At 38.8% G+C, this 17,792-nt stretch overlaps 1 protein-coding gene across 1 annotated transcript in view; it reads right to left on the bottom strand.

Annotated features, from left to right (window-relative positions):
- thsd7ab (thrombospondin, type I, domain containing 7Ab) overlaps positions 1-17,792 on the bottom strand; it is a 226,273-nt gene that overhangs the window by 39,675 nt on the left and 168,806 nt on the right. Inside the window, exons 14-19 of the mRNA XM_081597176.1 lie at positions 15,754-16,020; positions 6,791-6,969; positions 5,876-5,881; positions 4,887-5,020; positions 3,847-4,000; positions 943-1,084 (exon numbers count right to left, since the gene is read on the bottom strand). Coding sequence (XP_081453302.1) covers positions 943-1,084; positions 3,847-4,000; positions 4,887-5,020; positions 5,876-5,881; positions 6,791-6,969; positions 15,754-16,020 — 882 coding nt within the window. The remainder of the gene's footprint in view (positions 1-942; positions 1,085-3,846; positions 4,001-4,886; positions 5,021-5,875; positions 5,882-6,790; positions 6,970-15,753; positions 16,021-17,792) is intronic.

Raw genomic sequence — 17,792 nt, forward strand, 5'->3', positions numbered from 1 at the left:
GAAAGTAAGAGAGGAAAAGCGGAGAAACGGTGAAGGATGGAGCGACTTGACAAGAGAAGGAGGATGTTTTACCCATAATAACCTCCTCTCATTCATTATGTACAGATACATGCGCTCCTCTGTGCAGGCAGCCAGGCGGATTATAAACGGATTGTAGTCTGGTTATATAAGAGACATGCAGCAATTTTAATAAATTCTGATTACAGAAGGATCAGTGCTAACCTCAACTTCTGTTCGGGTTTCTGAAAGTTACGAGTCACGAAGAAACACCGATGTGGGAGATCGATTTACTCCGAATTACAAAGACTTCCTGGAATTATTTAGTTTTAGGTAAATTAAACAGAAATATTCAGATTTCTTTTACTGAAATTAATTAACTTTAAGCACAGGTTTTTAAAATTTATTATAGAGCAGAAGTTTGACATTTGGTACTGTTTATATTGTAGTAATGTTATGACTTTGTACAGTGAAATGGAGACTTTTGATTAAATGTTTTATATTAAACTGCTTTATTAACCATCTTAAGCTAAATTGTCTTTCATTAATGTTTTTACATGATGTCCTTGTTTTAAATAAACTACTAATCTAAGCTAAACCACAGTGAAAAACAGTCAAGTTTCTTAATTAATCTCAACTTTAATATTTCTAGCTGAGTGGCTCTAAAATTAAGATTTATTTAAAACCTATATTTTAAAAGCACCAACAGTATTCAAGCTAAACTCTTCAGGGTGTTTTGTTGCAACAACAGAAATGAACGTAAAGTGGAAGGAAAATTATCTAAATTTATTTTGTCCACACCTGAATATCAGATGGGGGGAAAATTAAAAACAGTTTCATTATTTACTGATTGCAAACTGTATTCGTCAACGTTTACCTCTGTGAATGGTTTGCATTGAATTGTTTTAGCATGCATCTCCTGAAACAGGCTGTCTGGCTCTTCACCTGTGATGTTGTAGAAGTAGTTGAAGCAGTTGAGGTTCAGACTGCACGGCTCTCTGTCGGACAACTCCGGGCACTGCCGGCCCACGCCGGGGTACCGCAGGGCGTACGCCGTCCGCACGTGGCTGTTGTTCCTGGTGCAGGGCTGAAACGCACGGAAACGTAAAATGATGAAACAGAGAGCAACAACAAGCCAAAAGAAATCCAGTTGAGTCGCATCAGCGGCGACTTTAAATACACGATGTCCGAGCAGTCTTCCGAACTCATTAGGGCACATTTGGGTCAACCGTCAGGAGCTCCTTATTAGCGTGTCTAAGCGTAAAGAAAGTCCATGAAACCGCCAATTTTGACCCTCTCTCCCCGTTCCAGGATGTGGAATTTGATTTTTTTTCCAGCGAGAATCACAGGGAAGCTGAGAAAGAGATTCTGCTCGGCCGGCGACCCATCAGATTCTCCGGGTTTGAAGAACGGAGAACAGTGGGAGAAAATGACAGCCTTCTGAACGGCTCCATTGCTGAAACGATGAATAAAACATGTGCGAAGCCCCGCTGGCGCCACTGCAGACTCCATGTCGAGAAGGGAATTGTGGGAAAATGGGGAGTCTTTTTGAGGGGGAAAGAATTGGTTGTGATTAACAACGGCCTGGTGAAACCAGTGAAGAGGATATTCTGACACCTGACTTAGTGAAATATTAGAGAAACTAATGCATATCTGAAATAAGTCTGAGTAATTTAAGTTAACGGCTGCATCAGTCACCATTTCCTTTACGGAGGGCCATCATCAAAAACATCAACACACATCATATTTGTTGGTTGTTATGGCTCTAAATCAACTCTAAACTGCTGGGCTTATAGTCTTGATTTAAAGGAACTCCACGTTTCAGCTGTTTTGCAGTTTTCTTGAAGTTTGTTCCAGATTTGTGCTGCATAGAAGCTGAATGCTGCTCCTCCATGATCTCTGCTTTGTTTCTTTCTGCTTATTTCAATAAAGCCCTCTAACTGCAAATTTGAGCAAAAGTAGTTTCTAAACAGAATAAATTATTTAACATATCTGTGGCAGTCTGCCAAACCAGGCGCATTATTCCCAGCTTACATATGCAGGTGTGTGTGCATCATTAAATGCGAGCTGGAGACCTGCTCCGACGTTGTGAGTCTTTATCATAAATCATCGCCGTCCCCTGCTGAACGCGCGGTGAGCACAGTGTAATATAGGTGATGTATAAGCCACTTTGTCTTGCTTCCCCAGTTCATGGATCTACTTTATTCCTCCTCCGTGTACCAGAAATAACCTGTTGACAAAGATTCACACACTGCTCACGATAATACAGTGCAGCTAAGCTTTGTGTCCTCTCGGCCTGAGGGAAAATACTCGTGACAAGAAAAAGATACCAAGATAAATCTCAGCGGGTTTCTCAGGAGTCGGAGCCTCCGCTAGCGAAGAGTTTAGGGTTGGGAATCGAGAACCGGTTCTCAGGAGTTCAAATACCTGGAATCGTTTTTGGATCCAAGATGGCGTCGCGGCACAAACGCTCCAAAACATATTTATATTTAACAAGGAGAGACGGTTGTAACTTTAATCTGAACTTTAATCACAATTAACTGAGGCGGGAAGAGCACACAAATATTTTACTAATGTAAGCGTAGCATTACTTTAACATATTTTTACTCAAGTAAAAGTAAAAGAGAGCCGCTTGTAGCTTATTTTTATATTAACATATTTGCATGTTTGGTTTTATTTATTTATATTCAGTCATAATGAATTACTTACATTACTCTTAGATTTATACATATTTTATAAATTTTATCTCTTTTGGTTGTATTTGTGTTAATATTTAACACCTTAGATGGAGCAATTCCACCATGGAGCTCAATAAAGTCTATTATTCCAAGAAATTACTCAAGTAAGAGTCAAAAAGTATTTGGTAAAAAGTTTACTCAAGTAACTGATCAAACTATCATTTAGTATTTAAAAATTACATCATCAGATGGAGCAAAATATAAAGTGGAAAATTTGGTATTTTAAGGAAGAAATTACAAGAATTCATATAAGTAACAAAAAATAAAATCTGACAAAAGGCTTGTTTGTTTCCAAATCAGTTTCTTTCAATAAAAAACGTATGAAACTTTAACAGGAACTGCAGGTGTGTGTCTGTGTTTGCAGGATTTTAGGTTAAAACATGTTTGTTTTTCATTCAGTGGGTAGAAGATCCAGAAATTTTACTCAAGTAAGAGAAGAAGTACTTTATAATAAAATTACTCAAGTAAAAGTAAAAAGTATAGCACAGTAAAAAATATTTAAAGTGTTTTTTTTTTTTTCCAAAAAAAGTTACTCAAGTAAATGTAATTGTAAATGTAACGAGTTAGTACCAAACTCTGCCTAAAACGTCCTCAATGCAACTGATTGGAACAATGTAAAGTTCGTTTACTTAGTAACCGTTGCTTAGTAACTGTGGAAACTCTCAAGGGGGCGGAGCTTCCAGCTTCACTTCCTGGTTATTGTGTTAACGTTAGCACCATACTGTATAAATAATCTCCAACATTTCAAGGCATATTCAATAAATTAGAATACATTTTATGACAAGGCTCATTTCCTATATTTCATGTTCATTCACAGAGGGACTCGAGTTTTAATTTTGTCTGAATCAAATACAACATGGTTAATATTTTTTAATTAGAGTTTATTTCCTAAATCAATGGGAATCTATAAGGACTCCATAAATTCTTATCCTTTCCGAGATGCCGCCCTGCGTCCGTCGCTAGCGGAGACGCCGCCCTGCCTCCGTCGCTAGCGGAGACGCCGCCCTGCCTCCGTCGCTAGCGGAGACGCCGCCCTGCCTCCGTCGCTAGCGGGGACGCAGCCCTGCCTCCGTCGCTAGCGGAGACGCCGCTCTGCGCTGGGTTTGCTCACCATGCTGCAGCGGCTCCAGGTGCCCCAGTCGTTCAGGACGCAGTCCTCCGGACACGGCAGCCGGCTCTCCCTGGCTCCCAGCGGCATCTCCTCCGGGTCGCACAGGTAATCCTCCACGGCCTCGGACGGGCCGTCCACCGTGTTCAGCATGCACCTGGAAACCAGCTCAACCCGTCAGGAAACCTTCTTTATTCCATCAGGACAGTAAACGCTAAACCTGGCAACTAAATACCAGTTTGTGTTTTTAAAATCATATATCTATCTGGTTTAAAATATTATTGTGCATATTGTGTTTTTTTATGGAGTATATGAAACTTTTTAAATGACTACTTGTTCTTACTTATTGTTATGTGATGTTAAGTTTTTAGTTTCACTGGGGAAAATGTGAAACTTCATTTTTATTTCTGGTACAATAAATAAATTTGATTAAAAAAAATGTGTACTCAAGTAAGAGTAGAACTACGTCAACATATTTTTACTGAAAGTAAAAACGTAAAAAGAAATTACTCGAGTAAAAAATAATTAGGTAAAATGTAATATAACTTAACAAAACATCAATCATTTAATACTTAAAAATTAAATATTAATTCTACAATTAATTTATTTAAACATTAAATTATTTTAATGATTTTTAATGATTGATTTTAATACATTTTGATCCGTTATGTTTTGACGGATCAAAATATAACCTTTTGTTATTTTGGTAATCTAAGGAACAAAATGAAAATAATTCACATAAACAACATGATTACAAAATAACAAAATCAGGAAAAAGAAAAAAATTCCAAATATGAAACCTTAACAGAAGCTGCAGGTGTGAGTCTGGTGATTTATTGGTTAAAACATGTTTGTTTTTCATTCAGTGGGTAGAAAATCCAGAAATTTTCCTGAAGTATTATGAAAAATTACTTAATTATTATTATTAAAATTACTTAAGTACAAAGTAATTTTTTTCCCAAAAAGTTACACAAATGAAAATGTAACTAGTTACAACCAAACCCTGATTTTTATTTTTTCATCGTTTTATTTGCTGCAGATACCTGACTTTCCGGGTCTGGACTCCCTCCCCACAGTTCTCCTTCAGATCCACGTTGCTGACTTTCCAAACGCTCCACGGCTCGGCGACCCAGACGTACTGACTGCAGTCGCTCTGACATGGCACCACCTCATACACCTGAGAGCCAGGAAAACCTTTTACACCTTCATGCTGTTTAAAAAACATCTGAGGGTAAAAACTGGACTTTATTATTTCTTTACACAGTTTGGTCTGGAGCGTGGCAGATCTGTCTAACACACAATGATAATTTGAATCAACTTTCTGAGATTAAGCTCCACCAACAGATTATTTATCCGGCTGGGGTGATTTAACACCTTGAAATTGGGTCTCTGTCTCTTTAAGAAGCTCCTGCTATTTGTGAAACTCCGCCTTCAGGAAGTCATCACAACATGGCTGCTGTATTAACCCTTAAAAGACGTTTTTTGAGAAGCAGCTCATGTAATGAGCTCAGAAGATGAGCAGATCCACCAGGTGTTTGCTGATTGCTGCTGGCTAGTCTGAAGGAGCAGGAGAGGGCAGCTCTGAGAGGTGGAAGCGTGGAATCTGCAGCTCTGAGGAGGAGCTGCGTCTCGGAGGCGGGGCTAGGTTCAATCAGGCGTTTTGGACGGCTGAATGGTTGCCATGGAGATTAAAGGATTTCTCAAACATGGATGAAAGAATCAAAGCAAAAAGCTCCAGGTCTGTTTTTATGAGGGAATAACATTATAACCTGATGTAAAGTTCAAAAAAGTCAACTAGTTTACATAATATGGCCCCTATTAATGTAAAACATACATATTTTTTGTATAGTTTTGGCTTAATTACCTCTGAGTATGTTTTTCTTTCAGCAATTTGCCTTTCATTTGAGTCTGTTAACGATTAATCGATTACTAAATTAGTTGACGATTAATCAGGATTAAACTGATTAATCTGTCAGGAACCCACTGATGTAGGTTTACATGCGAGACACACGGCGAACAGAGCTGCTCTTACCTGGGCCTGAGGCAGGAAGTCACGTCCGACGGAGTTGTTGTGGATTAAGAAGAGACAGATGGATTAATGAGAGCGAGCTAACAGCTCATAAAGCGCAAGAAGCCATGATTAATGCAACATTTCAGAGGACATAATCAGAAAAGCTCTTGGCATAAATACCGAGGCAAACTAAACAGACAAGCTGCGAGGACGGGATCAACACGGCTCTGGCAAGCAGAGTTTTAATGTGTTTTATTTTTACAAATTTGAGGAATTCATAAGGGAACTCCATTAATGGAGCGTTAATATGCTACGCTTTCAGGGGATTCACAAAAATGGCAACAACTCAAATGAGATTCACCTTCCAGCAGAGGCACCCAAAAACTATACTCAAGTAAAACGTATCCATCCAAGAAAGTACTCAAGTCAGAGTAAAAAAGTATTTGGTAAAAAGTCTGAGTAACTGAAGAAATTATCAATTATTTAACATTTAAAAATCAGACAATCAGCTAAAGTTAAGTGGAAATTTTGGTACATAAAGGTAAAAAATGACAATAATCCATACAAGTAACAAAAAATAACAAATCAGACAAAATACATTTTTTTTCCAAATTAGTTTTTCTCAATAGAAAGTTTCTGAAACTTTAACTGAAACTGCAGGTGTGCGTCTGTGTTTGGTGAATTTGTGGCTAAAACATGTTTGTTTTTCACTCGGTGGGTAGAAAATCCACACATTTTACTCAAGAGCAGAAATACTTCACAATAAAATTTCTCAAGTAAAAGTAAAAAGGTAGTGAAAATACCCCTCAAAGTAACTTTTTTCAAAAAGTTTCTGAAGTAGATGCAACTCGTAGCATTTACTGACTCCCTTTCATATTGTAGCACCGTTCAGAAACATTTGGCTTCTTGCGTCTCTGATGGTTTCTGTCCGCGCACCTGGTTGATGTGGTCCAGTTTCGGACACGGCCGGCCTCCGTTGTACGGTTTCTCCCGAAGCCACTTGGAGCGCACTTTCACTCCACTCCCACAGGACTTGCTGCAGCGGGACCAGTTGGACCACTCGCTGAGTTTACAGTCTGATGGGCAGGGGATTATGCACGCCTCCTCGATGTAACCTGACAGGCAGAAACAACATTGGAGGGGCTTTAATTATTCGGCAAGTGGAGGCTCATCGCTTTTCTTTTTTAACAACTAGCTGCCAATTTTAGAAATTATTTCAGTCTGACCTCAAATCCGCACAAACAGCATGCTCTAGATTATTAATAATTAAAAGAAAGATGAAGTGAAGTTAGTAAGGCTTTTTGTGACAAACATCCAACAAGTTGTTAGTTGTAAAACATCCTGTAGCAACAAATAAACATGAATGTTTTTAACATATTTTATTGTTTTAAGGGTTTTGCGTATATCTAATAGTGCTGACTGGGACATGCTAATGACAATCTCTTTCAGTCAGTCTGTTTGTGTAGAAAGCTACCTATCTAGTTTGTTAGCTTTATAGCTATCTACCTTTCTAGATAGCTAGCTATCCGAGCTAGGATATCCTTGCTAGGGTAGCTAGGATAGGTATCCTAGTAACCTATCTAGATAGTTAACTTTCTATCTAGGTCAAACCTAATTATCAAGCTTACTTTCTAAAAAAAAAAAAATCTGTCTCAATGCAAAGTTGAAAATGTCTGCAACTTTTCCTAGTGAGAAAACTGACAGAATGTTTTCTTTTCAGATTTCGGTTGCACCTGCTGCTGCTGCTGAAATCAAAACAAAAAGAGCAAAGGTGTGCTAGGTTTTTCACACGTAGCTGCCAGTTTCTGGCTTCAACTAATAAAGACAGTGTGGCATGTGTTTCGTATTTTTCTATTATTTTAGAAAACTGGTAAAGATTAGATCACTTTTACCAAGTCTTGTATTTTCTTTGTACCGTGACTTTAAATCAAATCCATCCGTTTGAACTATTAACCTGAGCTCCGCGTTTTAATCTAAATCCGCACTCCGACTTTCAGTCGGTAAAATAAAACTGCACTCAGAGGCCCAATTTATCATCAGTTACGTAAGTGTAACATTTCACTAAAGCAGTTGTTGTGTCTGGGAGAAAGCCTCATTATTTTAATCCACTGTTGGCGAGTTCACTGGGTTACAACACAGTTAATAGGTGCTGCTGTTTTTTGGAGCTTTTTCCACCCGCAGGCTTCAATTTTCTTTTGTTTCCACCAGGAAGGACTTCAGAGAAATTTCCAAAAACAAATTATTCCCCTGAACCTTTAAACTTGTGCGTCACGTCTCTGAAAATCCGTTTAGTGAGGAGACAATAATGCAGTTTTAGCTTATGCAACGGGCCCCTAATTTGGTTTGGTTTCATTAGGAAACTGATTATGTGAAGTGAGCAGGAAAATCCTGTCCGTGTCTTTGTGTTCATCTACTTCCTTGGTTTATTATTTCTTGACAGATAAATAAAATAATTCTCTGTAACTTATGACAATTGGATCCTGGTTGATGTATTTGTAAGCCGTCTATTTTTCCAATTTTCTTCATAAATAGTGTCATGTTTTTCCACACAAACATCTCATTCTCAACTAATAATTTAAGAATATTTCTCAGTAATTATGACATAAACATGTTTGGATAAAACACTCATGCATAACTCATTTTAGATTTCTGAAAAAAATAATTGGACCAACAAAATAAAGCAAGAAATGCAGAATTTTTTATTTTTCCCCATTTGATAATCTGAACAGGTTTCTTGCATTTATCACACCCGTCTCATTAAAACATACGGCCATCAACATGTCCGACTGTGGAGATGGAAAATAAAAGAGCGGCATTGCTAATTGCTGTGAATTTTCTGAACAAGCTTCCATTTGTGTCCCGGCAGGCCAACAAGCGTCTCACTACATCTGTCTTTTGACAGAGAGAGCGTCATTTATGTGCCTTCTGCAGTACAAACCGTACCTGAGCTGTAAAGAGCGACTTTCAGGCCACCAAACCACAACTTTCAGTTTATAGAGGGCTTCCTGCATCTCGGAAGGCGCTGGAAAGCGCACTGTAAATTACACCTGCAGGTGGCTTAAAAGACCCAGAATTAAGGTTTTGTTACGTCCCTGTCAAAGTCTGGGCTTAAATCTGATGGAGCTGTTTTGGAATTAGCCTAAAGTAGACATTAATGATGGAAAACCATCAGATGCAGCCGAATTAAAACAATTCTGTAAAAGAAGAGTGGAGGGAAATTTCTCAAAAACAATGCAAAGCTATCATTGCCAGTTAAGCAAATCAAAACATCTTTTGAAAACCAACTCTAATGGGGAGTTACTCCGCGTTAGCACGAGGGCTATCACTAGCATGGAGAGTGACCAGTATGTTGACACTACCAGTAGGATGCGGGTCATCATTAGCATGTTACTCCACTCAGTATGCTAAACATGGCAAATGTATCAAAAATGAGCTAAAATACATATTTTAGCTGTTAGTCTAACATTAGTGTAAAAACTATCACTAGCATGTAGAGTGACTAGCATGTTGTCATTTGGGTTGTCGCTAATATTGACTTTCTCCATTCAGTATGCAAACAGTGTATGAGCTACATTAGCTGAAATGCTAAGGTTAGTGTACATACTCAGGTTTTCTTTGCTTGACATAATTAGTTTGATGATCTAAAACATTAAAATATGACAGAACGTAGAAGAAGTCTGAAGGTTTTCTTGCAGCACTGCCTGTTTTATGTCCACCTCAATGTTTCCAAATCCACTTCAGCACCGCTCACACTGCTGAGTTCAGCATGAACTCCATCTCGGCTCCTTCACCTCTGACCTTTAAGCACTTAAACACAGCCGCTTTATATCACCGACTCTGTCACTTGGAAGCTCAGGCCGTGCGAGTCCTGCAGCAGCTGAGCTTGCACTTCACTTTAACTGTAACTGATGTGGCGCCCGGCGTCCACTGAGGTTTTAGTCTCAGTCCAGGCAGGACTTTACTTTGGATGTCTTTGAAATCAATTTGCAGTCTGACACAAGTCCCAGGTGCACATGTCACACGGCTGCAGCAAACTTTCCTAACTGTCAGGAAACCAATTTTACCTGATAATGAGAGCAGCGCTTCCTGCCAATAGTCTTAAATGCTTTAATGGCATTCAGGATATGAGGAAGTGCCTTCAGGAAAGGAAAAGCTTTGTAGGAACAGCAAGAATCGCCTCCATTTTATACTGAGTTACATAGATAGTTTTACAACAGTAACATGTTGGAAATTTAAACACTGCTAATAATGCCCCAAAAATGAATATTTTAAATATTTCTAAAAAGTCTTTAGCCTCCTTGGTATTTATTCTGGCCCTTCGGCTAAAATTGGTCCAAAAAACCAATAAAGCAGAACGGAAACTGATTGATTATTCAACACTGTTGACCCAATTATTACTGAACGGACTAAAGAATCACAAAGTCTCCAAAGTGAGAATATGATTTTTCTGTCCTTCCAGTAAAAACAATAACCAGGTAAGTTTGGTTTATGAGACGGAATGAATACTTGGAAAAGTTTAATTTCTAAAATAACAGACATTTTAAGTAAAATTTTGTTGGACTCGTCCAGAAAACTGAAAAGTAGTCGTCTTTCTGCAGGTGGATTTCTTCATTCTGCTCTACTATGTTTGTCTTACTGGCAAACGACGGCCAATAAGACAAACATTTAGTTTATTACTGTTGGTTTAACAAACTCTGGTGACCTCTGAGTTACTCAAAGAGACTCAAAACTTGGCTTAAATGAAAGCCAAGAGGGTTTAAGATGATACATTATAGATTTCTAATAAATATCCATACCAGGAGCCTGAACCGGACATACATCAATCTCAGAGAACAGAAATTGTCCAAAGGGGTTGTCAACTCCATGGACTTCATGAAATAAATGCATCTAGATATAATGTATCCAAGGGAACCAGCACTTTTTCATCAATACTGAATTAATTATTCACTTAAAATAAGCTCCAATATCTTGCTTAAAAGTTATTTTTGTCTCATTTCAAGTGTAAAATTTTATTGGCACTACAAACTCAACTAAATGACTTGGTATGATTTTGTATTTTTGAAGTTCTTGAATGGTTGCATTGCCAATGTAAAGATTTTATTGTTATTTTGTCCCTCACTCTGAAATATTTATTCACTCTCCAGAACGCGACGTCCCAAACCTTGGATCAGCCGTTCTCGCACTTTCCCTTTTTCTGTTTTTGTCTGGTGGAATAAAGAGATCAGAGTCTCACAGTTTGCCTGATCTGGATCACAGCCGGCAGCATCGTGTCAGCCGCCGCGTCGAGGAGGGACCGCTCCTTTCTTCTTCTTCTTCTTCCATCAAGTTTTCAAGTGGCGGCGGCTGAGATGGAGGGAGCGGCAGAACGAATGACGAATAAAAGAGATTTAATGATAGCTTTGAGACTCACACGAGCGAACGCTTGCTCAACATGGTTTGGTTATTGTGAGCATCTCAAGGAACATTTCGTTGTCGCCGACTGTAATTACGTCCTGAAATAAACGCACTAACCGGGAGCCGCGCAGGTGTAAACATGCAGAGCAGCGTCCTGACGACGATGAGCTGCCGGCACACCCACGCTCAGATTAACCATCTCAATCCGTGGCTCACACGGGGAAACTAAAACCCTGTTTATATATGCACAGCGCTGATGCGTTCGTTCAGCCGTCTTCCCATTTCACACCAATTTTTCCGGCGCGATTCGGAGGCGAACATCTTCGCTTGAAGTCTCTGGATCCGAGATAAGGCCGCCATACAAGAGGACACAAGCGCTTCTGTCAGAAGAAGAAGCCTGCAAATTCTGAAATTTAGGACTTAAAGTAAGTCCCTGCTCATGTGAGCGTGCGGCTTTAAGTCCACAAACAAACGTCTCGCTCTAGATGAATGTCAGAGAAAAGGGATTCTGCAGTGTTGGGTTGTGCTATAATAAATTTCACACCTTGAACTGAGAAGTGAAGGAAGAAAAGGAGTAAATTCAGATTTGATTTATGATTTATGTCACAGTACAGCTCAGGATTTTAATGCAGAATTGTTTATGACACGCCGAAGATGTTGAAAATGGGATAAATTCTTCAATTAGTCGAGGTAAACATGAACTTTACTTAAATATGCTAACTGAGCCCTCAGATCAGTTTATATCAATCATTTAAATCAAATGTCAAAATACTGGTTTTGCTTAAATGTCATTTAGTGAAACATTTCCACCAAACACATCAATCTGAAGCGTAAAGAATAACTTATTATGTCGATAAATGGGGTGATTTTGGGGTGGAGTTGCTGTTTCTTCTTCATGTGAATCAGCCGGATGTTAAAAATGTTCATCTGTGGAAAAAAATAATTTTTTTGTGCTGAAGAAAAGCTGGACGACTTCATGGGAGTGAATTTAAACCAATCAGTAGCCAGAGTGAAAACTCTTCAGATTTGGATTCTGATGATCAGAACCGTCATGGCCGACAAGGCGACCGACGCGCAGAACCACCAAGTTTAGAGGTACAATAAAAACACCAGAGTGTTTTTTATATTCTGTGTTACATTTTTTTTTCTAATTTTAGTTTTTTTGTAGAAAACTTTACCACAAACACTTTATTTAACGTGACGTTAGTGTAAAAAGGCGTTAGTTCTCCTTTCAGGCGAAGGTTTCCATCCTCGGTGTCTTTTATTACCTCTGATCCAACAGACAGACAAAACTCAGCAACGTTTCTAAATACAAATTTAAAAAGTCAGTTAAAGCAGCTACTTTCTGTTTCAATGCAATATTTGCACTGAAATGGGAGATTTTTTCCCCCATTAGGTCACAAACTAACATTTTGAATATTTCTAAATATTTTAAACTTAACAATAGAAATAACTATAAAAAAATATCTAAGCCAATTTCCAAAAGAGTTTGTCATTTTCTTTCAAACTTAACCAGCGTATCACCTTCTGGTGTTTTTAATAAACTTTGACATCTGTTAAGGATTTTTGACAAGTTTCATAAATTAAAAGTATTTGGCCAAACTTTTTTTATCTTATGAACTTAGAAAGACATTTTAGATGTTTATTTTTTTTCAAACAAGCTAATTCATCGTGTCTTCACTTTGATTTTTCCCATGACTTTACTAAAAGAGAAAAAATAAATAAAATTGATAAAGACTGACTGACATCTTTGAATGAGATTTATATGACATATTCTGGAAAGATGTTGGGTTCAAGAGAAGAAAACAAAACCAAGAACATTTGTTTTTCTTACCTCTTGTAATATATAAAGTATGTTTCAACATTTCTTTAATCTATAAAAGATTTAAGTTAATGAGAAACATCAACATGTCGACATAAAGTGAAGGCTGAAGATCCGAAATGATGAAACATTTTTACCATTTAGAAAAAGTCCTGATGCAATCAGCCAGGAGCATCTAAATAACCTAAAATGTTATTGAAATGTTAATTTATTCCAGTAATTCATCTTAAAAAGTGAAACTTGCATATTGGATAGATTCATTACACACAGAGCGAAACTAAAACTTTTAATTTTAACGAATATTTTAAATGTTTAGTGTAGAAATGGTCAAATTCAGACCAGGTTGCTTTAGAAACAAACATTTACGAGACAGTTGCTCCAATCCTTAATTATTAATATCCATCCATCCATCCATTTTCTTACACCCTTGTCCCTCAGTGGGGTCGGGAGGGTTGCTGGTGCCTCTCCAGCTAACGTTCCGGGCGAGAGGCGGGGTCACCCTGGACAGGTCACCAGTCTGTTGCAGGGCAACACAGAGACACACAGGACACACAACCATGCACACACACACTCACACCTAGGGACAATTTGGAGAGGCCAATTAACCTGACAGTCATGTTTTTGGACTGTGGGAGGAAACCGGAGTACCTGGAGAAAACCCACGCATGCACAGGGAGAACATGCAAACTCCATGCAGAAAGACCCCAGGCCGGGAATTGAACCCAGAACCTTCTTGCTGCAAGGCAACAGCTCTACCAACTGCGCCACTGTGCAGCCCTAATTATTAATATTATTTCATAAATTTACTTGACTGAGACCCCAAACTCCAACTAGCCTTCATCAGATCTTCATATTCAGAAAATAAAATACCTTAAAATACGAGTATCCCTTATAAAAAAAACCAACAAACAACAAAAAGCATAACCCATCCATCATCACTTATCCCTGGCTAACTCCAAACAATCAGACAAATGAAGCAGAGTAAACAACACTCAATAAGAGAGGGGAGCAGTAAAGCTGCAAACATTTTCCCTGTGAGGAAAAGCCTGTGGTGCCGATATTCACTCCTGTTATTAGAGACCAGAGACGCTTCAGGCTTACAGTGAAACACCAGCAGCTTCTGGTAGCTTCCAGCTACGACACATGAGCATCAAACATTAGATTAACTCAAATTAAAAACAACCTTCTTTGTATTTTTAGCAACACTACAATAAGTGACACAAGTGGTATTTTGGGCTTTACATACAGAATAAAAGAAGAACAAACACTTGAGTTTAATAAGTTTCAATTAGTCCAGGCAACGTGAGGCTTATTGAGCCAACAATGGATCGGAAAACTGTAATGTTGGTTATGTTACGTTGCAGTGAGCAGCTAGGAAAAGCTGTGATATTTGGGTTTTTGCCCAGTTGGACGGGTTGAGAGAAAACCTAAACAACAACAAGTGAAAACAAGAGAAACTTCTGCTGCCTTAGGAGTGAGTTTTTTTTAAAGGAGGTATCGATCGGAAAGCGGAGAAGAGCAAAGAAAAGAGGTTCTGTGTCGAGTGAGTTGCTGACTGTCGGGTCGGCTTGTGTTGAGAATGCAAAGGAAGTGACACTCGCAGTTTGTAAGTCTATTCAACACAAAGCAAGTTTTAGAAAGTCAGGAGTGAGTCTGTATTTCTGACACCAGAGGGAGTTTTACTACACAGACCAGCGGGGTCCACTTTTTTTTGCTATGTCGGCAAAAATCGTCAAGTCAAAAGTACTTACAGGCCAGAAAATACAGAAAACGTGTAAAACCACAAAAAATTACAGGATGTTTTCTCCACTGCTCAACAATAAACAAAGCACACAAAAACTCTATTAATTTTGTTATTTATTATAGGAAAGGGAAGTTTAAGATCCACAAAGTTTCTCAGTTTCCAAATTCTTTAGGGCTCAGATGAAAATATTAAGAGAAACATTCTGGCTATTTCAAGAGATAAAAACTGTATTTGTGTCACTGTCTCTTTAAAAATGCCAGCTTCTTCTCTCTTTAAATGTTTTTTACTCCACAACTAATGGAAAGGTCCAATCTAATTAGTAAATCCCTCTGATAAATCCTTCTAAACCAGAAGATGGAAAAATTAAGGTTCTTAAGTTAATATGTAATAATTTTAGAAGGATCCCTGCAGAGTTTAGTTTGTAGCAGTGGGGGTTAACGTAGCTGCATGAATGTAAATAAATGTGGAGCACTTGATTGACGTCTTCAGTCAGAGGCTTCTTCAGATTTGCTGTAATACAGACTGCTACGAGACATCTCTCCTGCCAACAGGCATCACCATCTGAACTCTGAACAATCTGAATTAATGAGTTACAGCGACATTTAATTTGTTTGAATCTGAATGTAGACTGGCTGGTTGACCTTTCATGACCTCTGGAAACATTTATTAATATCTTTAAAAAGCTAGCAGCACAAACAATTTGATCTTTTTTTTGCTGCACAGATGCTTGATACTGATGTTGTTGAATTAGAAGAAGGTGGGCGGCCATCTTGACTCAGGTCTGATTTATCGTTGCACCCCAATCATAATGCCAGGTTCATGCCTGGCAGAGAGTTTTCTGCTTAATCGCCCAAAGCTAGTGGTGTTGACTTTAAATTTCTCTGACTAATTACTGCACAGCCTCTCATTTAACCGGACTGATGAACTGAAGTGACTCACCGTGGCTGTTGCAGCGCGAGGTCTCCACCAGCCGGCTGTCCTGGTCGTAGCACACCATGGCCTGGTAGCGGTAGCCCTGTCCGCACTCCTTGACGTCTCCCTGGACCTTCATCGCCGCGGTGCCGTCTGCCCTCCCCCCCTCTGGCAGGATGCAGTCAGACCACTTCCCCACCGGCTGGGCGTTGTATTTATCGCAGGGACAGTACTGCGTCTCGCTCAGAGGGTACATCTGCGTGTTTTTGCACTTGTCCTTTTTTTTGCTTCTCCCTGAAGAGTGAAGAGGGGCAAGAGATTAGCAAAAAACATATTAAAGTATTTGCTAACGTCAGTGTGTCTTGGTTTAGGCTCCAGTATTAGATTATAAAACAATAAGGAAGACATTAAAGGAGAAATATTCAGCAAAATTTACATTTTGCACACTTTTGTACTTCCATTTGGGTCTCAGCTGCTTCTAAAAACAAAGTGCTTATAAAAACCCACACAGCCGTTTTTTGGCAATAAGTTAATGAAAATGACCCGTTTCTAAAAACGGCAGAATGTAACCGTAGCCCGTTGCCTATGGTAACGGGCTCGTCTTACTATTACCGAGCTAATGGTAAGCCGAGCCCGTTACCGAGCCACCATAGCAACCTAATTCCCTCTGGATTGAATGTCCCTTTGGGATTGATAAATATTTTTGAACTTGAATTTGAAGCTGAGCTCCAGGACTCTCAGTCAGATGGTTTTACAATGGCTGCTGGAAAAGACGATGTTTGGCTGTTGACACATTATCTAAGAATGGTTTTGTGCGAAAAAAAGACAAGACAAAGAAGAGCTGGAAGCAGATCGCACATGAACTGAAACAACCTGATGTTTGTCGTTAGTTTAAATTCCTCCGTTCAGAGAAACTTTCTCACTCCAGCAGTCCATCATTAAGCAGCCATTTCACATGCAAATGAGGAGATGATTTGCTTTTTGACAACCTGAAATACCTTTACTGGCTTTGTTTTGGGGTTTTTTTTCTTCTTAGAAAATCATTTTCATGTTTTCGCCTTGTTTATTTCCCCATCCGGAACAAAGTTGCTCCTTAATTGCATCGAAGCTGTATGCTGTAATTTGTCTGGAAACATCGCAACGACTGACAGGCAGGAGAAAAGCATACATTATGTTCCACATAATGATATTTTTTTCCTTTTGCCACCCACTTTATCAGTTGACTGCGACACGGTTCTGGGGAATTTGAAAAGATGAGGTTATATGAAATTCAATCTTGAACCAAAACCTGAAGGTTAATATTGAGTCTCAATGTTTTCCAAGTAATACAAGTTGTAGGTTTTGTAGAAAACGCAGAGGCTCCTAATCTGATTTCACAATGTTTTTATTTTCTGTTTGATCTCACAGATTGTCCAGCTCACAGCAAGTAGAAACTCTACAAAATGAGAATTAAAGAATTAAATGGTGAATTAAATACATGGGGAGAATTTGAGCACAGACAAGCATCATGAGTGACATTATTACTCCTGATCCACCTGCTGTTTCTATGTCCTCAAACTGTCAATATTTTTGTTCTTTGTTCGTGAAATCAGATCTGTGAGAAATGAAATCTCTCCTATTATTGCTGTCCATCTGCTTATGAAAGAAAACAATTTAAACTCTTCTCTCTTTGGGAGTCATCAACCTCTCCAAGTTCCTGTTTGCTGCCAAGTAAAGGTTGTGGATCAGCAAACCATCCTTGACCAGTTTTACTCAGGGTTTTTGTTCCCATTAAAAGGCTTTCCTGACAGTCTCTAACAATGTTCTGATGCAGACTGATTCAGCTAAATGTTTGGTGATGCTTATTCTGGCCATAACCTCGTCTTTAGACGCAGTCCACTGTTAGATCCGTTTGATAGGTTAATATCCGCTTTGAAGAGGCTCTCTTCATATTTGTCTGTCAGATAATTTTTTGAAGCTACATCATTTGGAGCTACATCTCCCCCTTGTCTGTTTCAATTTAGGGAACTACAAGGTCCCAGTTTGTGGCCTCTGTAGTTAATAAGCTGACCTATTATGAAACATTT

This window comes from Poecilia reticulata, chromosome 16, assembly GCF_904066995.2.
Source record: "Poecilia reticulata chromosome 16, P_reticulata-male-v2, whole genome shotgun sequence".
NCBI classification, from domain to species: domain Eukaryota; kingdom Metazoa; phylum Chordata; class Actinopteri; order Cyprinodontiformes; family Poeciliidae; genus Poecilia; species Poecilia reticulata.